The sequence below is a fragment of the Salmo salar genome, chromosome ssa10 (assembly GCF_905237065.1).
Source record: "Salmo salar chromosome ssa10, Ssal_v3.1, whole genome shotgun sequence".
Lineage (NCBI taxonomy): Eukaryota > Metazoa > Chordata > Actinopteri > Salmoniformes > Salmonidae > Salmo > Salmo salar.
In genome coordinates this window covers 86,917,048-86,941,770 of record NC_059451.1, presented here as the reverse complement: position 1 = coordinate 86,941,770, position 24,723 = coordinate 86,917,048, and the positions used below count along the sequence as shown (strand labels likewise).

Genomic DNA, 24,723 nt, shown 5'->3' with positions numbered 1-24,723 from the left:
TGAGATTTACTGTCAGGGCCCAGGTCTGACAGAATCTGTGCAGAAGATCTAGGCGCTGCTGTAGGCCCTCCTTGGTTGGGGACAGAAGCACCAGATCATCAGCAAACAGTAGACATTTGACTTCAGATTCTAGTAGGGTGAGGCCGGGTGCTGCAGACTGTTCGAGTGCCCTCGCCATTTTTTGATATATGTTGAAGAGGATGGGGCTTAAGCTGCATCCCTGTCTCATCCCATGGCCCTGTGGAAAGAAATGTGTCTTTTTGCCATTTTTTACCACTCACTTGTTTGTGAACATTGATTTTATAATGTTTAGCCAATTGGAATTTGTGGTCTATTTTAGCATTTCATGTAGGATGCCAACAACACCACAGGCCTTTTTGGGTTGGAATGTTTGTAATCTGTCCTGTAGTTCATTCAATGTAATTGGAGAATCCAGTGGGTTCTGCTAGTCTTTAATAGCTGATTCAAAGATGTGTATTTTGATCATATATGTTTTTGCTGTTTGTTCTTTGTTATAGAGCCAAAAAGTTTGGAGAAGTAGTTTATCCACACATCTCCATTCATGCTGTTGTTTGTTTAGTGTGTTCCAATTTTCGCAGATGTGGTTAGATTCTATGGATTCTTCAGTTACATTGAGCTGATTTCTGACGTGCTGTTCATTATTTTTCCGTAGTGTTTTTGGTTGGATAGGTTTCTCAATTTCTTTCTTAGGTTTTTGCATTCTTCATCAAACCATTTGTCAATGTTATTCATTTTCTTAGATTGTCTGTTTGACAATTTTTGATTTCATAGGGAAGCTGAAGGGTCAAATATACTGTTTAGGCTTTCTACTACAAAGATTACACCTTCACTATTACAGTGAAATGTTTTGTCCAGGAACTTGTCTAAAAGGGATTGAATTTGTTGTTGCCTAATAGTTTCTTGGTAGGTTTCTACACTACTTTCCTTCCATCAGCCGAGTGACACGAGCCTACCAGATGAGCTAAATTACTTCAATGCTCGCTTTGAGGCAAGTAGCACTGAAACATGCACGAGAGCACCAGCTGTTCTGGATGACTGGATGATCACGCTGTCCACAGCGGATGTGAGTAAGACCTTTAAACAGGTCAACATTCACAAGGCCGCAGGGCCAGATGGATTACCAGGACGTGTACCCCGAGTATGCGCTGATCAACTGGCAAGTGTCTTCACATTTTCAAACTCTTCCTGTCTGAGTCTGTAATACCAACATGTTTCAAGCTGACCACCATAGTCCCTGTGCCCAAGAACACCAAGGTAACCTGCCTAAATGACTACTGACCCATAGGACAAAAGAAACACCTATGTGAGAATGCTATTCATTGGCTACAGCTCAGCAGACTAAACACCTCCCTCTGCAACTGGATCCTGGACTTCCTGATGGGCCACCCCCAGTTGGTAAGGGTAGGTAACAACACATCTGCCACGCTGATCCTTAACACGGGGGCCCCTCAGGGGTGTGTGCTCAGTCCCCTCCTGTACTCCCTGTTCACTCATGACTGCATGGCCAGGCACGACTCCAAAACCATCGTTAAGTTTGCCAATGACACAACAGTGGTAGGCCTGATCACCAGCAACGACGAGACAGCATATAGGGAGGAGGTCAGAGACCTGGCTGTGTGGTGCCAGGACAACAACCTCTCCCTAAACGTAATCAAGACTAAGGAGATGATTGTGGACTGCAGGGAAAGGAGGACCGAGCATGCCACCATTCTAATCAACGGGGCTGTAGTGGAGCAGGCTGAGAGCTTCAAGTTCCTTGGCGTTCACATCGCCAACAAACTAACATGGTCCAAGCACACCAAGACAGTTGTGAAGAGGGCACGACAAAACCTATTCCCCCTCAGGAGACTGAAAAGATTTGGCATGGGTCCTTAGATCCTCAAAAGGTTCTACAGCTGCACCATCGAGAGCATCTTGACTGGTTGCATCACTGCCTGGTATGGCAACTGCTTTTACTGCTGCTCTTTAATTATATGTTACTTTATTTGTTATTTTTTAATGTATTTTTCTTAACTGCATTGTTGGCTTGTAAGTAAGCATTTCACTGTAAGGTATTGTATTCGGTGCATGCGACAAATACAATTTGATTTGAACTACAGCATTTCTTAATATTGTGCAGTTCCTTTGGCTTTGATGCCTCATGATTGACTATTGTTCTGTTCAGGTAGACTGTGATTTTGCTGTGATCTGATAGGGGTGTTAGTGGACTGACTGTGAACGCTCTGAGAGACTCTGGGTTGAGGTCAGTGATAAAGTAATCTACAGTACTACTGCCAAGGGATGAGCTGTCGGTGTACCTACCATAGGAGTATCCTCGAAGCCTACCATTGACTATGTACAGAGCTGTAGGAGTTGTGAACAATTGTTGTTGGTTGTTTTGTCATAGTTGTGTCTAGGGGGGCATATTTGGGAGGGAATATTGTCACCTCCAGGTAGGTGTTTGTCCCCCGTGTCCTAGAGTGTGTCAGGTTCTTGTCCAGTTCTGACATTGGGACATTCCCTGGGCCTGGAAATTGTTGATCTCCCCCTCTAGGATGGAGAAGCTGTCATCGTTAAAGTATGGAGATTCTATTGGGGGGATATAGGTAGCACACAAGGACATTTTCCTCTGTTGGGATAATTTCCTTATTAATTTCTAGCCAGATGTAAAATGTTCCTGGTTTGACTAATTTAATAGAGTGGGTTAGGTCTGCTACCAAATTAACATACCCACTGAGTCTCTTCCCTGTTTCACACCTGGTAGTTTGGTGGATGGTCATCAGTGGGTCCGTCTCCTCTATACTATGCTTTTAATAGAATGACAATGTCTGTAGTTCCATTTTCTTTGATGAAGTCTGGGTTCCTGCTCTTTAGGCCAAAGGCAGATGACCTCAGACCTTGTATATTCCAGGATGACATAGTAAAAGCTTTGTGTTCCATAGTGTCTAGTGTTGCTTTTGTGTGGTTTAGGCCCGGACCATTACAGTAGGTGTGAGCAGAGCATGTTGAGCATCTGATACATACCTCATAGGTCGCAAGATGGGGCTTTGTGGGGTGCATTAGTGGGGTTTAGGCCTGTTGCTCTTCTCACGGCCTGGCATATGTGCGGCTGTCATGTTGAGGTCCTTGCTGCAGGGGCCATGGGGGTGGCAGAAGGAGCATAGGTCTGATCAAGGGGGGGCCTATATAAGGTGTGGCCAGGGTTTGTTTGGGGTGGTCTCAGCTGGTTGGGGTCTGGGTGTAGGTACTTTTAGCATGGGTTATCTCGGTGCAGGTCCTTCGGGAGGGGGTCTTGCAGGTCTGGGAGGGTGTCTCGCTCCACACACACACACACACACACACACACACACACACACACACACACACACACACACACACACACACACACACACACACACACACACACACACACACACACACACACACACACACACACACACACACACACTGCTGTTCTGAATGTTGGAAGGAAGCCCAGGACAGTGTTTTTACTGTGAGGGGGTGAGCTCTGGGCAGAGGTTTCTGTCTCCATTCTGTGACTTCCTTCTGGCATCACTGCAGCACACACTCAGCCTGTGTTGATGGAGATGTCTGCACACCAAGCGTTACAGCTGCCTCCGCAGGAGAAGGAAGGATCAAGAACAAGACCTCCTGAAGACCACAGACAGCTTTAAATCTCTTGTTCAGAGTCTGTGTACATGTTGACTGTGTCTGATTCACTGTCCTTACTTCTGTGTTGTCTGATGTAGTGAAAGAGGGGATTCATGACTTACACGGGGTGTAATTCCAGGGAGTCACTCAATCTGGGCCAGGCCTCTACAACCCTTTTCCTGGAGAGCTACTGTCTTGTAGGTTTTCACTCCAACCCCGATCTAGCACGCCTGATTCTAATAATTAGCTGGTTGATAAACTGAACCAGGTTAATTACAACTGGGTTTGGAGCGAAAACCTACAGGACGGTAGCTCTCCAGGAGCAGGATTGGAGACCCCTGATCTGGGCTGTCCCTGCCCTGCTGTGTCTATACACCCGCAATAACCTCTGCTAAATGTGTATATGTGACCAATAAAATTGTATTGGATTTACAGTACATAGCCAGCCCACATGCAGCAATGCTGCCTCAGCCCCCATGTAGGACCGGCTATGCTCCAAAAACGCACCCGCACTGTCAGGAGGAGAGTATTTATGTCTTAGCGTTGGCACAAGCGTGAAGAAGAGGATGAAAGATGCTTATTATTTCAGTGGCGCTCTGTGGAGAGTAACTCTCCCTGTGTGAACATTCGGATCAGAGAGAGACTTAGTGTGACTTGTCATACTGGTCAACTGTCAAGAAGCTTGTCACATAGGTGCTATGAGGAAGAAGTTCTGTGGGCCATTTTCCCGAAACCTGACTGTCACAGCATTCCTTAGTTTAGTGTCTGACACACTTGTTTGCCCCCTGTGTAAGCTGGACAGAGGGGCTTCTGTGTGTCAGCAAAAGCAAGCACCACCCAAGCAATGTAACAGCATGGTGGTAATCTGCTGCCATCAAAATTATTTGAGAGGTTATTGTTCCTTCCACTTTCCACTCAGAAAATACCAGAGGCCTCATTTATTATTTATAGTCACTGAGAGTTAACTAAATATGTCACACACTGTAGCAAGAGGGTATGATGCTGTCATGGTGATGAAGAAAGATCCCTCATATTGTATCCCTTTTGGTGTGTCTCCTTACTCCACTATGGGAATATGACTTCGTTATACACGGTCCGGCTGGCAAACACACATACCTCTTATACACTCATCATTCCAATTTTCACAAATTGTAACTTCACATAGCTTAATATCTACTGATAGTTGAGCATGTACACACTCAGAAAGTACTTGTATTTATGATCTATTACTGTATTGTAGCTATATTAGCAATAGAATTGTGGACTTGAATCCTATGACTTGGGTTTGAATCGAGTCTCACAAATATTATAACATGATACTCGACTTGAACTTGGAGCGTTGACCCTCATGACATGTCATTGAAGTAGTCAGTCTCGACAGATGATATGATACACTACATTACCAAAAGTATCTGGACACCTGCTTGTCAAACATCTCATTCCAAAATCATGGGCATTAATATGGAGTTGGTCCCCTCTTTGCTGCTATAACGGACTCCACTCTTCTGGGAAGCCTTTTCACTAGATGTTGGAACATTGCTGCGGGGACTTGCATCTATTCAGCCACAAGAGCATTAGTGAGGTCGGGCACTGATGTTGGGCGATTAGGCCTGGCTCACAGTCTGCGTTCCAATTCATCCCAGAGGTGTTTGAGGTCAGGGCTCTGTGCAGGCCAGTCAAGAACTTACACACCGACAAACCATTTCTGTGTGTACCTCGCTTTGTGCACGGGGGCATTTTCATGCTGAAACAGGAAAGGTCCTTCCCCAAACTGTTGCCACAAAGTTGGAAGCACAGAATCGTCTAGAATGTCATCGTATGCTGTAAGCGTTAAGATTTCCCTTCACTGGAACTAAGTGGCCTAGCCCGAACCATGAAAAACAGCCCCAGACCATTATTCCTCCTCCAGCAAACTTTACAGTTGGCACTATGCATTCGGGCAGGTAGCGTTCTCCTGGCATCTGCCAAACTCTGATTCATCTGTTGGACTCCAGAGAACGCGTTTCCACTGCTCCAGTCCAAGTGTGGCGAGCTTTACACCACTCCAGCCGACGCTTGGTATTGCGCATGGTGATCTTAGGTTTGTGTGCAGCTGCTCTGCCATGAATCTCCCGACGAACAGTTCTTGTGCTGACGTTGCTTCCAGAGGCAGTTTGGAACTCGGTAGTGAGTGTTGCAACCGAGCTTGTGGTGCCTACCATTTCGTGGCAGAGCCGTTGTTGGTCTTAGACGTTTCCACTTCACAATAACAGCACTTACAGTTGACCAGGGCAGCTCTAGCAGGGCACAAAAACATCCTGTGGCGCACTGCACTAGCTTCGAATAGTCCCCGCGATATGCAACTTTTCAGGGAAGTCAGGAACCAGTATACACAGTCAGTTAGGAAAGCAAAGGCTAGCTTTTTCAAACAGAGATTTGCATCCTGCAGCACTAATTCCAAAAAGTTTTGGGACAGTGTAAAGTCCATGGAGAATAAGAGCACCTCCTCTCAGCTGCCCACTGCACTGAGGCTAGGAAACTGTCACCAACGATAAATCCACGATAACCGAGAATTTCAATAAGCATTTCTCTACGGCTGGCCATGCTTTCCACCTGGCTACCCCAACCCCGGCCAACAGCTCTGCACCCCCCGCAGCAACTGGCCCAGGCAGTCTCTATGGGGGTGCCACAGGGTTCAATTCTCAGGCCGACTCTTTTCTCGGTATATATCAATGATGTCGCTCTTGCTGCGGGTGATTCTTTGATCCACCTCTACGCAGACGATGCCATACTGTATTCATCTGGCACTTCTTTGGACACTGTGATAACAAACCTCCAAACGAGCTTCAATGCCATACAACACTCCTTCCGTGGCCTCCAACTGCTCTTAAATGCTAGTAAAACCTAAATGCATGCTCTTCAACCGATCGCTGCCCGCACCCACCCACCTAGCATCACTACTCTGGACACTTCTGACTTAGAATATGTGGACAACTACAAATACCTAGGTGTCTGGCTAGACTGTAAACTCTCCTTCCAGATTCATATTAAACATCTCCAATCCAAAATTAAATCTAGAATCGGCTTCCTATTTCGCAACAAAGCCTCCTTCACTCATGCTGCTAAACATACCCTCGTAAAACTGACTATCCTGCCGATCCTTGACTTTGGCGATGTCATTTACAAAATAGCCTCCAACACTTTACTCAGCAAATTGGATGCAGTCTATCACGGTGCCATCCGTTTTGTCACCAAAGCCCCATGTACTACCCACCATTGAGAACTGTATGCTCTCATTGGCTGGTCCTCGCTACATATTTGCTGCCAAACCCACTGGCTCCAGGTCATCTATAAGTCTTTGCTGGGTAAAGCTACGCCATATCTCAGCTCACTGGTCACCATAGCAACACCCACCCCTGTAGCATGCGCTCCAGCAGGTATATTTCACTGGTCATCCCCAAAGCCAACACCTCCTTTGGCCGCCTTCCTTCCAGTTCTCTGCTGCCAATGACGAACGAATTGCAAAAATCACTGAAGTTGGAGACTTATATCTCCCTCACTAACTTCAAGCATCGGCTGTCAGAGCAGCTTACCGATCGCTGCAGCTGTACACAGCACATCTGTAAATAGCCCATCCAATCTACTACCTAACTCATCCCCATATTCGTTTTTTCTGCTCTTTTGCACACCAGTATTTCTACTTGCACATCCTCATCTGCACATCTATCACTCCAGTGTTAATTGATAAATTGTAATTACTTTGCCACTATGGCCTATGTATTGCCTTACCTCCTTACTTAATTTGCACACACTGTATACAGATTTTCAATTGTGTTATTGACTGTACGTTTGTTTATCCCATGTTGTAACTGTGTTGTTGTTTTTGTCGCTTTGCTTTATCTTGGCCAGGTCGCAGTTGTAAATGAGAACTTGTTCTCAACTTGCCCACCTGGTTAAATAAAGGTGGAAAAAAAAAAGTGTATTTCAATACCATACATTTCAGTAGAAATACCCCTTCTGCTTTCACTAGTATTCTTCAACATTGGGACGCGTCTCCAGTCTAGATGACTCAACAAATGATGAAAAATATATGCTGATTAAATTGCTATATCATGTGCAAGGAAAAATGGACCGAGCTCCAGTCAATGTCCTGGACACCAATACATTGAATAAAAACCCTGGAACAAAATCATATTTTCCCTCTTAAGTAGTATATCATGCTGTAAACGTATTCAACTTGTTTGTTCTCTAAGTTGTGACTGGCCCATCCAGAAAGAAAAAAGTGCCCATGTATGTGCTATAGAGACTGTGAAACAGGAAATTGTATATGATGCAAAACATTTACTGGAAATCTGCTGGATTAGTAAAAGTGTGCCCTATTCCCTGACACCCTTCATCTGCTGAACAAAAAACCCTGTGTCTGAACTTGCATCAGAGGGGCAGACGGCTGACACAAACTATAGTAAATACCTGGACTCTCATCCTTTTTTCAGTGTTGAAGTAAAATATTGAAGTAGGCAGAGACACACATGGGCGCACGATGACGAACACACACACACACACACACACACACACACACAGAGACTGACTGTGAATACACCTTGGTTCTGGATCTCCACAGAGTGTGATGTCAGAGGTCAGGAAGGATAGTGAATGGGAGGTGTGTGTGAGAGTGTGTGTTGGAGCACAGGAATGGGGCCATTCCTCTCCAGTATAAATACGGGGTCCTGGTGGGGACAGTGGTAGAAAAGTGAGGCATACACCTTCAGGGCTGTTTGAAAAGGCACAAGAGGAGTCAAACTTATCATAAAAGGAGGTAACACGGCAGAGAAGAAAAGGAGGAGATATTCACAACAAAGACTGGAAAATGGCTGACCAAAACGGTGAGTGATTTATCATTATTACACTGCTTTTTCAAACCATTGATAGTGCTCTCTGAATTAGAGGAGACAAATATTACTTGCAGTTTCCATATCTGTGAAAAATGTGCTGCCATATAAATAAAATGTGCTGCCGTATGAATTCACAGCAGTGTGTTGAGATCACTCATTCTAATTTAAGCAATGCATACCAGGAGAGTAAGAGACCAATATAGGCTTGTATGCACTATTCATAAAAATATGAGGATGGGCAGATGTGCTATCTGACAAAGTTTATCCTGAAATGCATACATTTCTAAATTTAAACAGAATATACAGTAGATCAGTGTTTCTCCTAGTGGAAAAAGTTGGTCTGTCTCTGTGTGTGTTATAAGTATATGGCACACAAGATTTCCTGCCAAAATAGATTAGCAAAAAGTAATCAACTTAAGGGCATTTCATATTTTTTTCACACAACTTTTAACTTAAATTCAATAACATGATGACATGTTCAACCAAATGTAAATCAAAACTACATGTTGAACTGAAGTCTGTGCCCAGTGGGTATCATCAGAACAATGACTGGAAGTCTACAGATACCTTAGGATATACTACATAAAAATGGTATCCACAAGTTCATCTGACACTGGATAAGTAAAAAAACGTATTGATTGACAGAATCTCAGTCTCTAATGTTTTCACACAGTACATCATGCTTGAATGGAGTTGCCTACCTACAGTAACTTCTATAAATATGAAGTGGGGTCCTTGACTTGGTGACTCATAACGATAGTCAGGCTCCAATTGATGATTTGTCTGACCTTTCTGTTGTTTGACCTGTACAACATGGGACCATTGTGATTGATATGACTAAAATAGAGATCTGTCTAGAAATATGAATATCTACTAGAGTATTAGTGTATGGCCTGGTTACCACCAAGATTCCCTCATTAACTCATTATTCCTAACTACACAGTAGAAGTGACTGTGCCCTATGTTCTTTCTTTAATTGTGTTCCAGGTGTATTCATGGGGATGGACCTGCGTTGCCAGGTGAACAACCATGCCCATCGTACAGGGGAGATGGACCTGGAAAGGCTGCTGGTTCGTAGGGGGCAGCCCTTCTCCCTCGCTCTGCAGTGCTCCACACCCCTGCCCCCTAAACACAAACTAGCCATGATCCTGCATCTGGGTGAGCAACTCAATGCCAAGGACCATAAGCTTGAGTCAGCTATAGAGTGGACATTATTGCACAGTGGGAGGAGGAGTCAGTTATGATTCAGATATAAAACGAAAATGGTCTGGCAAAACAGCTTTGACTGACAGTATATGAGTTTTTGTTTGTTTGTGTGTTTAGGTAAGGAGGGTGAGGTGGTGGTGAAGGTTTTAGATGCCCGTTCTGGCCGTGACAAGTGGTGGTTCCGCCAGCAGAGGGCTCAGAATGAGGTGCTGCTGACGGTCCACAGCCCAGCAGACACCCCGGTGGGAATCTACAGCATGACATTGCTGCTCCTCTCCCCTGATGGACACATCCTGGAGCAGACCACACCAGAGACGTTCTACCTGCTCTTCAATCCCTGGTGCAAAGGTGAGCTCCGACACATAAAAACACACACACAAATTAGTAGAATCAGTTGAAATGGCCCAGTTGTACTTGCTCTTTTGGTGAGGGGAACCAATAAGGGCTCAGGAAGGTGTCATCGGTATTCATTACTTTTGCACTCTTAGTAGGTCAGAGTCAGGGGACTCAACTTCTACTTCTGTTGTGTGTTTGTCTCAGTCTGTCTCCCCCTGTGTTTACTTTTAAATAAGTTTGCGCTAAACATGAAATTATTAGAAGGGATAGAGAAATGTCAAAGTTGGTGAAGAGATTGCTGATATGAAAGCTGTCAGTTGTGTGATACAATATCAAATCAATAAGATTGCTGTTGCCCCATATGTTTTCTCACTCAGTCTTTCCTCTGCTGGGTCTTTGTTTTTCTTCCTCCCAGCTGACTCTGTGTACCTCCCTGATGAGGAGCTGCTAGAGGAGTACATCCTGAATGAAAATGGCCTCCTTTACCAGGGCTCCTGGGACCAGATCTCCTCACTGCCCTGGAACTTTGGACAGGTAGCAAACAGCACACCTCTGAAGGATGGACAGCTAACCCACCTGAGACAAAATTGATATATAGAGAGCAAATCTTTTGATCACAACCCATCGATCCATTGAGAACAAGAACTCAGTGTTGTGTAGCCTAAATCACTGTTCTAGCTGAGGCGTTTTCAAACAGAAAGATAAACAACAGGGCATGTGGGAGGGTGTTGGCAGCCAGTAGTTTCTGGCGAGTCTGATGGCGGCCTGTGTGAATTGTCACAGCTTGGTGGCATTGGAGACACAGTGCCTCAGCTGGCTGAAGAAATGTCTTTGGTGGATGTAAGGCATTTCTACTCTGGCTATGTGAAAATCCAGGGTCTCTCTCTCTCTCTCTCTCTCTCTCTCTCTCTCTCTCTCTCTCTCTCTCTCTCTCTCTCTCTCTCTCTCTCTCTCTCTCTCTCTCACAGTAAGAGAGAGAGAGAGAGAGAGAGAGACTCTGCATGGCTGATTGTCTCCATCTAGAGAGAGAGAGAGAGAGAGACTGCATGGCTGATTGTCTCCATCTAGAGAGAGAGAGAGAGAGAGAGAGAGAGAGAGAGAGAGACTCTGCATGGCTGATTGTCTCCATCTAGTGAGGAGGAAAGTACATATTCAGTCACCAACTGTACGTTAACACTGGTTTGAGATTTGCATACCTCATCATGTGTTCTCATAATATTTTAACATATCATTTTTCATTAGTTTGAACAAGATGTGGTGGATATCTGTTTTGAAATCCTGAACAATTCACCTACTGCACTGAAAAACCCAGAGATTGATACAGCCAACCGAGCAGATCCAGTGTACGTGAGCAGGACAATTACTGCAATGGTAAGGTTCACCATATAAAGTAATTATTTCTACATTTAGGGGAATAGATGGCGCCGGAGAAGAAGGCTGACGTTTTACATGTTCCTATCCAATTGTGTTTTTGTTTGTTTCTTTACGTTGTTTGTAACTTATTTTTAACTTATTTTGTACATAATGTTTCTGCTACCATCTCTTATCAGAACTGCGATTTCTCACCATGAACTGGCAGAATCCTTTTTTCCTTTAACGAGTCCGACGAGCCCGACGTGAATGACATACTGCTTTCCCTGGAACAGGCCCAGATTCCCGTCATTTGCGTGAAGATAAGGCGGAGAAAAAGGGGCTGGAGGGCGGGCTGCCTTCAGAGTATTCGTAGGCAATCGAATAAACCCCCTCTGCCTTCCATTCTGCTAGCAAACGTGCAATCTTTGGAAAATAAAATAGATGACCTACGCAGAAGACTAAACTACCAACGGGACATTCAAAACTGTAATATCTTATGCTTCACGGAGACGTGGCTGAACAACGACATTATCAACATACAGCTGGCTGGTTATACGCTGTACTGGCAGGATAGAACAATGGCGTCTGGTAAGACAAGGGGCGACGGACTATGTATTTTTGTAAATAACAGCTGGTGCACAATATCTAAGGAAGTCTTGAGGTTTTGCTCACCTGAGGTAGATAAGCTGTAGACCACACTATTTAGCAAGAGAGTTTTCTGTATTTTTCATAGCTATCTACATACCACCACAGACTGAGGCTGGCAGTAAGACCACACTCAATGAGCTGTATTCCGCCATAAGCAAACAGGAAAATGCTCACCCAGAGGCGGCGCTCCTAGTGGCCGGGGACTTTAATGCATGGAAACTTAAATAGGTCTTACCAAATTTCTATCAGCATGTTAAATGTGCAACCAGAGGGGAAAAAACTCTGGACTACCTTTAGTCCACACACAGAGACGCATACAAACCTCTCCCTCGCCCTCCATTTGGCAAATCTTACCATAATTCTATCCTCCTGATTCCTGCTTACAAGCAAAAATTAAAGCAGGAAGCAACAGTGACTCGATCAGTAAAATAATGGTCAGATGAAGCAGTCGCTAAACTACAGGACTGTAATGCTTGCACAGACTGGAATATGTTCCGGGATTCCTTCATGGCATTGAGGAGCACACCACATCAGTCATTGGCTTCATCAATAAGTGCATCGATGACGTCATCCCCACAGTGACCGTACGTACATACCCCAACCAGAAGCCATGGATTACAGGCAACATCCGCACTGAGCTAAAGGCTAGAGCTGCCATAGCCATGAAGTGCATTGAAAGTCTGGTCATGGCTCACATCAACACCATTATCCCAGAAACACTAAACGCTCTCCAATTTGCATACCGCCCTAACAGATCCACAGATGATACAATCTCTATTGCACTCCACACTGCCCTTTCCCACCTGGAAAAAGAGAACACCTGTGTGAGAATGCTGTTCATTGACTACAGCTCAGCATTCAACACCATAGTGCCTTCAAAGTTAATCACTAAGCTATGGACCCTGGGACTAAACACCTTCCTTTGCAACTGGATCCTGGACTTCCTGACGGGCCGCCCCCAGGTGGTCCTCAACACAGGGGCCCCTCAGGGGTGTGTGCTCAGTCCCCTCCTGTACTCCCTGTTCACTCATGACTGCACGGCCAGGTATGACTACAACACCATCATTAAGTTTGCCGATGACACAACAGTGGTAGGCCTGATCACCGACTACAACGAGACAGCATATAGGGAGGAGGTCAGAGACCTGGCCGTGTGGTGCCAGGACAACAACCTCTCCCTCAACGTAATCAAGACTAAGGAGATGATTGTGGACTGCAGGAAAAGGAGGACCGAGCATGCCACCATTCTAATCAACGGGGCTGTAGTGGAGCAGGTTGAGAGCTTCAAGTTCCTTGGTGTCCACATCACCAACAAACTAACATGGTCCAAGCACACCAGGTTCTACAGCTGCACCATCAAGAGCATCCTGACTGGTTGCATCACTGCCTGGTATGGCAACTGCTTGGCCTCCGACCGCAAGGCACTACAGAGGGTAGGGCGTACTGCCCAGTACATCACTGGGGCAAAGCTTCCTGCCATCCAAGACCTCTATACCAGGCGGTGTCAGAGGAAGGCCCTAAAAATTGCCAAAGACTCCAGCCACCCTAGTCATAGACTGTTCTCTCTGCTACCACACGGCAAGCGGTACCGGAGGGCCAAGTCTAGGTCCAAGAGGCTTCTGAACAGCTTTTACCCCCAAGCCATAAGACTACTGAATATCTAATCAAATGGCTACCCAGACTACTTGCATTGCCCCCCGCCCTCTTTTTACACCGCTGCTACTCTCTGTTGTTATCATCTATGCATAGTCACTGTAATAGCTCTACCTACATGTACATATTACCTCAATTACCTCGACTAACTGGTGCCCCCGCATATTGACTCTGTACCGGCAGCCCCCTGTATATAGTCTCGCTATTGTTATTTTACTGCTGCTCTTTAATTACTTGTTTCTTTTATTTCTTATTCTTATTTGTACTGCATTGTTGGTTAGGGGCTCGTAAGTAAGCATTTCACTGTGAGGTTGTATTCTGTTGTATTCGGCGCATGTGACTAATAACATTTGATTTGATTTAGTTATAATCTCACAGTAATTAACTTACTTCCTCTACATCTGTGCAGGTGAACGCTAATGATGACCGTGGCGTGGTGTCGGGCCGCTGGGATGGGAAGTATGATGATGGGGTGTCGCCCACACGCTGGACCGGCAGTGTGGCCATCCTCAGGCGATGGAGCGAGGCCGGGGCACAGAGGGTGCGATACGGACAGTGCTGGGTGTTCTCAGGTGTAGCCTGCACAGGTAAGGCACGCATACAGCGCCCTGACACAGGATGGCTCTCTTTTTTTCAACACTCTCTGGCTCTATATTTTCTTTAACCTTTCATTAGGGCTCCAGTAATATTCAGCTCTGTAATTCTAGACAGACTATATGCTATTTGCTGATTGGCTCCTTCCGTTCCCCCATCCCACAGTTCTTCGCTGTCTGGGCATACCTACTCGCCCTGTTACAAACTACTCCTCTGCCCATGACACTGACGGCAACCTGAATGTGGACTATCTGTACAACGAGCAGCTGGAGAGTGTCTCTGGAGGCAGGAAGGACATGATCTGGTAAAGCTCAAAAACTAAATTTCTTTCTCTTGACAAAATCAGCACATTCATCTTTTTTTTATATAGTGGCCTCCCTCACATCAATACTGTAAATGCTTTGTGTGTGTAGGAACTACCATTGCTGGGTGGAGTCCTGGATGGACAGGGAGGATCTTCCTAAAGGCTATGATGGTTGGCAGGCTCTGGATCCCACCCCACAGGAGAGGAGTGATGGTACGGCCGCCCCACTTGATATTCATGATCAGTCTGTCTCACTAAGGAAAGGCTCCTTTAAAACTCTGTTATTGGGCTCTTCATAACCTCACTCTCTTCAAATCACCCCATCCCCCCACTATCGTTCCCTTGACTCTTAGGGGTGTACTGTTGTGGGCCCTGTCCAGTCAAGGCGGTGAGAGACGGTGATGTGGGGATGAAGTATGATGCAGCCTTCGTGTTCTCTGAGGTGAACGCAAACCTGGTCACCTGGATCGTCTACCCAGATGGCCAACGCTCACAGGTTTCCCTCAACCAGAAAACAGTGGGCCGAAACATTAGCACCAAGAGTGTTTATGGAGACTACAGAGAGGACATCACTAAACATTACAAATACCCTGAAGGTATTCACTTCCTTCCGTTAAGCACAAATATTCACACCTGCTTAAATATTAGCACAGATGGGAACCGAACAGAAAGAGTACAGTACCGTTATACACAACAAATACCTCAAGGGAAGTGTGTTACTATATACACACGCATACCATAAGATCACATATATAACAGTATGACATCCTCCTTTCTTTCTACCAGGTTCAGTGAAGGAGCGTGAGGTGTATGAGAAGGCAGGACGTCAGATAACGCAGCTGAATGGAGGACCAGGGCAGCTGGAGCTGAAGATCAAACACGCCCAGGCCATCCTGGGGACAGACTTTGATGTGATAGTGGAGGTGCACAACGTGGGTGGGGAGGACACCCCGGCCCAGCTCACTGTGACCTCCAACGCTGTCACCTACAACAGCCTTCACCGGGGGGAGTGCCAGAGGAGGACTGCCAGCCTGACCGTGCCAGCCCAGAAAGGTGGGCCTCCGCTTGTCACATACACCATATAGGTGCCGTAGGCGAGAGGAATCAAGACTCCGAACTGGTGTCAGTCCCTGTGTTAGATTAGTTTTTTAACTTGCACTGGGTGAGTCTGACCTACAACATCCCTGGGTTTCCTGTATTTTTAGGAACTGAGTAAACAGAGCAAAAAATACCACACCGAAGTGAAAAGAATACAATAACATACTTTTTCCTCTCATCCCTATTATTCTCACAGCTCATAAGGAAGTGATGCGTCTACGGTACGATCACTACGGGGCCTGTGTGTCTGAGCATAACCTGATCAGGGTCACAGCACTGCTCCAGGCCAACAGCCAGCCCGATGTCATTCTGCAAGAGGTCAACATCCCACTAAGCATGCCACAGCTCCATGTCAAGGTACTAGGCTATAGTGTATGTAACTGTAAATAGCTGGTAAATAATTGCTTGATGAATTGCGTACTACTGTTTGCACTTTGCACAATTGTCAAGATTGGCCATTTCCGGAAGGAAAGCAGTTGAAATATGTTGTAGGGGCTTGTTTTAGATATACTGAAATAATCCTCTCTGATGATGCCTGCACTGTCCATTTTCTTGCTTCAGGTAGTGGGAGATGCAGTTGTATCTCGGAAATTAATTGCACACATCAGCTTCACCAATCCCCTGCCTATCACCCTGAGAGGGGGCGTGTTCACAGTGGAGGGGGCAGGTCTGACTGCACCACGGGAGCTCCAAGCACCGTAAGTATCTCTGTGTGTTGTATGTGAGGGGACACATTCTTCATTGACTGTATGACTTTCAGCATGTTTGCCAATAAGTGTGTTCAGAGAGAATGTTACATCAGTATTATAGCCATGTTATTACTGTAAGTATAGAGGTGTAAAGTGCTATTTAAGCATAGAAGATGACTCATCTAAGGTTTTGCTTAAATAGCAATGATTGTGGGTTTATCCATGAGCAATGAGTGAGACATGGCAGAATGAGTTTGAACAATGGTCTACTTACTATATGTAGACCTGAAACTCTTTAAAGATCCCACACCCTGTGCAGCAGCAGATTTAGGACAGCAGCTCAGAGAGCTCTTGGCTGCCATGGTCAATTCCTCAGCAAAGACATACTCTTTGCAATGTGGTCAGACTATAAAGAACAAGATCTGCTTTTCTCTCACTCCACCTCCCCCAAAGACAAAGAGAGAGCCAGACATACCCTCCTTTTGCCAGGCCAAAGACGACTAACCTACCAGCCCAGCATGGCTCTCCAGGACCACAAGCCAAATGTTACCACACATAACCTCCAACAGGAGACGCCAGTGTAAACATAAGTCCTCAGACTAAACACAGGATTATTTCTCTGCCCGTCATTGACGTGAGGCTGGGGTAAATTGAACATTCTTTGAATGGTATTATGTTCAGACTTAGATTTTTATTAAATCATGATCCAGACTGTTTTGCTAAGAAATAACCTAGCCTACCTCATCTTTTGGTCAGTCATCTCATATTGTTCAACTGTGAAATAATTTTAAACATGCTATGGCACACTGTCATAGCAGCACGTAGCAGCACATACTGTAGTAGCACATAGTGTAGTAGCACATAGTGTAGTAGCACATAGTGTAGTAGCACGTAGTGTAGTAGCACGTAGTGTAGTAGCACATAGCAGCACATAGTAGCACATAGTGTAGCAGCACATAGTGTAGCAGCACGTAGTGTAGTAGCACATAGTGTAATAGCACATAGCAGCACATTGTGTAGTAGCACATAGTGTAGTAGCACATAGCAGCACATACTGTAGTAGCACATAGTGTAGCAGCACATAGCAGCACATAGTAGCACATAGCAGCACATAGTGTAGTAGCACATAGTGTAGCAGCAAATAGCAGCACATAGTGTAGTAGCACATAGCAGCACATACTTTAGTAGCACATAGTGTAGCAGCACATAGTGTAGTAGCACATAGCAGCACATAGTAGCACCGAGTGGAGCAGCACATAGTAGCACATAGTGGAGCAGCACATAGTAGCACATAGCAGCACATAGTAGCACACAGTGTAGTAGCACATAGCAGCACATAGTGTAGTAGCACGTAGTGGAGAAGCACATAGTAGCACATAGCAGCACATAGTGTAGTAGCACATAGTGTAGCAGCAAATAGCAGCACACAGTGTAGTAGCACATAGTAGCACACAGTGTAGTAGCACATAGTAGCACACAGTGGAGCAGCACATAGTAGCACACAGTGGAGCAGCACATAGTAGCACATAGCAGCACATAGTAGCACATAGTGGAGCAGCACATAGTAACAACTTGGTTATTTCTGGCAGCAAACCAGATTTAAATATTTACTGTGTGTGTGGTCTTTCCCAGAAATACACGGCTGCAAAACGTTGCTATTATGGGGTCTGAAGACACGTGTCAGAGACTCCAGTCACCCAAGTTATAGACTGTTTTCTCTGATACCGCACAGAAAGTGGTACCGGAGCGCCAAGTCTAGGACCAAAAGGCTCCTCAACAGCTTCTACCCCCAAGCCATTAGACTGCTGAACAATTCATAAAAATCGCCACCGGATTATTTATATTGACACCCCCCCCTTTCCTCACCACTGCTGCTACTAAAAGTAATTTCCTCACCATCTTAAATAAGCATGCCCCTTTCAAAAAATGTAGAACTAAGAACAGATATAGCCCTTGGTTCACTCCAGACCTGACTGCCCTCGACCAGCACAAAAACATCCTGTAGCCGTCTGCACTAGCATCGAATAGTCCCCACGATATGCAACTTTTCAGGGAAGTCAGGAACCAATACATGCATTAGTCAGGAAAGCAAAGGCTAGCTTTTTCAAACAAAAATGTGCATCCTGTAGCTCTAACTCCAAAAGGTTTTGGGACACTGTAAAGTCCATGGAGAATAAGAGCACCTCCTCCCAGCTGCCCACTGCACTGAGGCTAGGAAACACTGTCACCACCGATAAATCCACGATAATCGAGAATTTCAATAAGCATTTCTCTACGGCTGGCCATGCTTTCCTCCTGGCTACCCCAACCCCGGCCAACAGCTCCGCACCCCCCGCAGCTACTTGCCCAAGCCTCCCCAGCTTCTCCTTCACCCAAATCCAGATAGCAGATGTTCTGAAAGAGCTGCAAAACCTGGACCCGTACAAATCAGCTGGGCTTCACAATCTGGACACTCTCTTTCTAAAATTATGTGCCGCCATTGTTGCAACCCCTATTAGCAGTCTGTTCAACCTCTTTCGTATCGTCCGAGATCCCTAAAGATTGGAAAGCTGCCGCGGTCATACCCCTCTTCAAAGGGGGTGACACTCTAGACCCAAACTGTTACAGACCTATATCCATCCTGCCCTGCCTTTATAAAGTCTTCGAAAGCCAAGTTAATAAACAGATCACTGACAATTTCGAATCCCACCGTACCTTGTCTGCTGTGCAATCTCGTTTCCGAGCTGGTCACGGGTGTACCTCAGCCGCGCTCAAGGTACTAAACGATATCATAACCGCCATCGATAAAAGACAGTACTGTGCAGCCGTCTTCATCAAATTGGCCAAGGCTTTCGACTCTGTCAATCACCGTATTCTTATCGGCAGACTCAACAGCCTTGGTTTCTCTAATGACTGCCTTGCCTGGTTCACCAACTACTTCTCAGAGTTCAGTGTGTCAAATCAGAAGGCCTGTTGTCCGGACCTCTGGCAGTCTCCATGGGGCTACCACAGGGTTCAATTCTCGAGCCGACTCATTTCTCTGTATATACCAACGATGTTGCTCTTGCTGCGGGTGATTCCCTGATCCACCTCTATGCAGACGACACCATTATGTATACATTGGACACTGTGTTAACAAACCTCCAAACGAGCTTCAATGCCATACAACACTCTTTCCGTGGCCTCCAACTGCTCTTAAATGCTAGTAAAAGTAAATGCATGCTTTTCAACCGTTCGCTGCCAGCACCCGCTCGCTCGACGAGCAGCACTACTTTGGACGCTTCCGACTTAGAATATGTGGACAACTACAAATACCTAGGTGTCTGGCTAGACTGTAAACTCTCCTTCGACTCATATTAAACATTTCCAATCCAAAATGAAATCTAGAATCAGCTTCCTATTTCGCAACAAATCCTCCTTCACTCACGCCGCCAAACATACCCTCGTAAAACTGACTATCCTACTGATCCTCGACTTCGGCAATGTCATTTACAAAATTTAATTTTCATCATAGGTACACGTCAACTATGACAGACAAAATGAGAAAGAAAATCCAGAAAATCACATTGTTGGATTTTTTATGAATTTATTTGCAAATTATGGTGGAAAATATGTATTTGGTCACCTACAAACAAGCAAGATTTCTGGCTCACACAGACCTGTAACTTCTTCTTTAAGAGGCTCCTCTGTCCTCCACTCATTACCTGTATTAATGGCACCTGTTTGAACTTGTTATCAGTATAAAAGACACCTGTCCACAACCTCAAACAGTCACACTCCAAACTCCACTATGGCCAAGACCAAAGAGCTGTCAAAGGACACCAGAAACAAAATTGTAGACCTGCACCAGGCTGGGAAGACTGAATCTGCAATAGGTAAGCAGCTTGGTTTGAAGAAATCAACTGTGGGAGCAATTATTAGGAAATGGAAGACATACAAGACCACTGATAATCTCCCTCGATCTGGGGCTCCACGCAAGATCTCACCCCGTGGGGTCAAAATGATCACAAGAATGGTGAGCAAAAATCCCAGAAGCACATGGGGGGACCTAGTGAATGACCTGCAGAGAGCTGGGACCAAAGTAACAAAGCCTACCATCAGTAACACACTACGCCGCCAGGGACTCAAATCCTGCAGTGCCAGACGTGTCCCCCTGCTTAAGCCAGTACATGTCCAGGCCCGTCTGAAGTTTGCTAGAGAGCATTTGGATGATCCAGAAGAGGATTGGGAGAATGTCATATGGTCAGATGAAACCAAAATAGAACTTTTTGGTAAAAACTCAACTCGTCGTGTTTGGAGGACAAAGAATGCTGAGTTGCATCCAAAGAACACCATACCTACTGTGAAGCATGGGGGTGGAAACATCATGCTTTGGGGCTGTTTTTCTGCAAAGGGACCAGGACGACTGATCCGTGTAAAGGAAAGAATGAATGGGGCCATGTATCGTGAGATTTTGAGTGAAAACCTCCTTCCATCAGCAAGGGCATTGAAGATGAAACGTGGCTGGGTCTTTCAGCATGACAATGATCCCAAACACACCGCCCAGGCAATGAAGGAGTGGCTTCGTAAGAAGCATTTCAAGGTCCTGGAGTGGCCTAGCCAGTCTCCAGATCTCAACCCCATAGAAAATCTTTGGAGGGAGTTGAAAGTCCGTGTTGCCCAGCGACAGCCCCAAAACATCACTGCTCTAGAGGAGATCTGCATGGAGGAATGGGCCAAAATACCAGCAACAGTGTGTGAAAACCTTGTGAAGACTTACAGAAAACGTTTGACCTGTGTCATTGCCAACAAAGGGTATATAACAAAGTATTGAGATAAACTTTTGTTATTGACCAAATACTTATTTTCCACCATAATTTGCAAATAAATTCATTAAAAATCCTACAATGTGATTTTCTGGATTTTTTTCCCTCATTTTGTCTGTCATAGTTGAAGTGTACCTATGATGGAAATTACAGGCCTCTCTCATCTTCTTAAGTGGGAGAACATGCACAATTGGTGGCTGACTAAATACTTTTTTGCCCCACTGTATTTCACTGGTCATCCCCAAAGCCAACACTTCCTTTGGCCACCTTTCCTTCCAGTTCTCTGCTGCCAATGACTGGAACGAATTGCAAAAATCGCTGAAGTTGGAGACTTATATCTCCCTCACTAACTTTAAGCATCAGCTATCTGAGCAGCTAACCGATCGCTGCAGCTGTACACAGCCCATCTGTAAATAGCCCATCCAATCTACCTACCCCATCCACATATTGTTTTTTACTTTTTTGCACACCAGTATTTCTACTTGCACATCATCATCTGCACATCTTTCACTCCAGTGTTCATTTGCTAAATTGTAATTACTTTGCCACTATGTCCTATTTATTGCCTTACCTCCTCTCGCCATTTGCACACACTGTATATAGACTTTTTTTCCCTATTGTGTTATTGACTGTACGTTTGTTTATTCCATGTGTAACTGTGTTGGTGTTTGTGTCGCACTGCTTTGATTTATCTTGGCCAGGTCGCAGTTGTAAATGAGAATTTGTTCTCAACTGGCCTACCTGGTTAAATAAATGTGAGAAAAAAAAATTAATAATACTTGCTGTTTGTTTGTTACCTATGCATAGTCACTTCGCCCCCACCTACATGTACAGATTACCTCAACTAGCCTGTACTCCTGCACACTGGCTCAGTACTGGTGCCCCCTATATATAGCCTTGTTATTCTTATTGTTACTTATTATTACTTTTTATTTTAGTCTACTTGGTAAATACTTCTTATTCTTGAACTGCACTGTTGGTTACGGGCTTGTAAGTAAGCATTTCACGGTAAAATCTGCACTTGTTGTATTCGGTGCATGTGGAAAATAGTTTGATTTGATTTTGATTTGAACCACAATTTACATTCGAGGATCATACCAAGGCTGAGTTAAGAGAACCATGCTTTATTTTCTCCTACAGAGGCAACATTGGCCCAGGTGAAGATGTGAAGGTCAAGTTGTCCTTCAAGCCCACCCGTGCTGGCCTGAGAAAACTGATGGTCGACTTTGATGCAGACAGACTGAGGGATGTTAAGGGGATTGCCACTTTGATTGTGCGAAACAGATGAACTGTGAATTAAGAATGTATATCATAGTTCATAGGTATATTTTTTTACATGTAAACATATCCCTGTGAATGCAATATAAAAGTGAGGTGCAAAGTAACGGGATGTTTTTTCATATTATTCTTTGACCTTAAGGGATTTATTTTACCTTGTACAAAGTAGTTAAGATTAGCAAAGAAAGGTGGGCCTTTAAATCCAAAAATATTGTTAGAGTCCGAAGACTATCTGTGAGAAAAAAGTAACTGTACTCTTACAGTATTTACAGGATATAGCACACTATTTAGAAGCACATATTGCCTAGGACCAAGCATGGAGGCAGCCTTTAGTTATTATGCCCCCAGCCTCTGGAATAGCCTGCCAGAGAACCTGAGGGGGCCAAAACTGTGGATATATGTTTTAAAGAGATCATAAAACATTTTTTGCTTTGCCTTAGGGTGCTTTTTAGTTGTTTAGTTTGTGTCATTCCTTTGTTTTTTTTTACTTGTTTGTTGTGTAGTAAATATTTATTTTCAGTTTAAAAAAAAAATCCTGTAAACCACATTGCGTTGCTTTAAATGTCTGGAATGTGCCATATAGTTAAAGCTTGATTTGATGATATTGTACACCGCTGTGGCTTAGATAATATGTATTCTGTTCTTTAATAATTTCATACTTGTGAAACATCTCTAATTTTAGTAAATTATTTATTTTTAAATCTATGCATGGAGTCTGACGTGTCAAAACAGTAAAAATTGACAAATGTTGACTTTTTTCTTATTTTTACAAAACATTTTTTCATCTAACCTAGGCAGCCGATAGTGTGCTAGATCTGCACACTATCATGGCTTGATGTACATTCCCAGTAATACACTCGTGGCCCCCATGGACCTGCTCATACATAAAGTATCCTCTATTCAGGCTGCAAAGGCATCATTTTCCTCCTTAACTAGCTTTAATGGTGAGAAGTGGAGGGGAAAAAAGGGGGAAATATGCGTTCTTTCTCTATGCAACACCATTTTCAGACAAATCTGCTTTCAGCCAAAAGTTGTGGCAAAAGGCCTTGTCGCCATTAAAGCTAGTTGAGGAAAATGATGCCTTTGCAGCCTGAATGGAGGCTGCTTTATGTACGAGCCGGTCCACTGGGGACACAAGTGTATTATCAGGAATGCACATCAAGCCTAGACGATCAGCTGCCTAAACTAGAGATCATCATGCAACACGTTTCAGTCTCTCAGCTCTCTGATGGTGGTGCTTTTCTTCGTACTGCCTTGGACAGTGCTTGCTGAATGACAGGGTAGAGTTTGAAACACCCCTCAATGCATGTGCGCACACCCCCAGTCAGGGTGTCCTCGCCCATCTCGCCATCCGATTGTAGTCCAGAAATCTGGTTCAGACTTGGCAGAAATGCAACTGTCAGGCTTCCCAAATTCTCCCTGGATCCTGAAGCCAAGTTGCATCCATTTTCCTCCAGAAAGGTAGGGTCGATAAGGTATGTGGCACCTTCCTGACGGATTGAGCATCCAAGAACCAGATCGTACATCTCTATACCTGCGTCCGCCAGCGCCATGGACGCACAGGTGACTGCATGTGCCAGGACGGCGCCGTCGTTTTCAAGGACCATCACATTTACTTCAATCTGAGAGCGAGGATACTTCTGCAAGCACACTCCTGGCCTCAGGCTCTCCAATAGCATCAGTGACAGATCCTTTTCATCACTACCTTGAATCCACGAGCCTCTCTCTCGACAAGAGAATGGGGCAAATCTCATGTCAGTAATCAGTCTTCCGGATTTCATATCGGTCTCATCCTTGCGCTCAGTCTCTCTGGGTCCATACACACAGCAGATCAGCTTCGTGTTCCCAGCTTCAATGTAAGCTGAACCTTTGGCTTGACTTATCAGCCCACATCGGACAAACACTGAACGGACATCCACTTGACCACGCTGCCTGCCATCTACTCTGGCGTCGTTGGAAGCGGTGGACTTCTTTGCCGCGGTTTTACACAGAAAGAGAGATGGACTTTGAGACACTTCTGGGCCACGTACCCTTTTTGTATCAGTCGGCATGGTCGGGGAATAGTCCTTCCAAAAATGTTACTTACTTGGGCCGCGTGCTGTATTTGTCCACAGACTAGTTATTGCTAACTGCTTTTTCTGTTCCGGTTGCTCAATGACTGTATGCTCGATTAGATCACATGGTACCGTGTGTGCGTCACCAAATATCTTCCCCGGCCATCACATTGCGCATGTAGTTCCTCCTCACACATCTGCTCA

The 24,723-nt window shown here is 45.0% G+C and overlaps 2 protein-coding genes across 2 annotated transcripts; one reads left to right on the top strand and one right to left on the bottom strand.

Annotated features, from left to right (window-relative positions):
• The first annotated feature begins 8,296 nt into the window (after positions 1–8,296).
• Positions 8,297–23,069, top strand: LOC106560856 (protein-glutamine gamma-glutamyltransferase 2). The gene is made up of 13 exons (XM_014124235.2): positions 8,297–8,513; positions 9,510–9,680; positions 9,846–10,076; positions 10,480–10,598; positions 11,307–11,435; positions 14,128–14,305; positions 14,478–14,616; positions 14,726–14,829; positions 14,970–15,212; positions 15,403–15,669; positions 15,911–16,071; positions 16,276–16,412; positions 22,328–23,069. The coding sequence occupies exons 1-13, from the start codon at positions 8,498–8,500 to the stop codon at positions 22,473–22,475; spliced, it is 2,043 nt and encodes a 680-aa protein (XP_013979710.1). The 5' UTR covers positions 8,297–8,497; the 3' UTR covers positions 22,476–23,069.
• Positions 23,070–23,145: 76 nt separating this feature from the next.
• exosc6 (exosome component 6) lies at positions 23,146–24,604 on the bottom strand. Its single transcript, NM_001141201.2, is given in 2 exon segments — positions 23,146–23,370; positions 23,616–24,604. A coding segment is annotated over 1 exon segment (834 nt). The 5' UTR covers positions 24,517–24,604; the 3' UTR covers positions 23,146–23,370; positions 23,616–23,682.
• Between the last annotated feature and the right edge of the window lie 119 nt (positions 24,605–24,723).

Bases quoted from the DNA above. Each gene is read 5' to 3' on its own strand.
- LOC106560856 (XM_014124235.2), top strand. The intron at 15,670-15,910 runs GTGGGCCTCCGC...TTATTCTCACAG, and splicing joins GACCGTGCCAGCCCAGAAAG to CTCATAAGGAAGTGATGCGT. The intron at 16,072-16,275 runs GTACTAGGCTAT...TTCTTGCTTCAG, and splicing joins TGCCACAGCTCCATGTCAAG to GTAGTGGGAGATGCAGTTGT.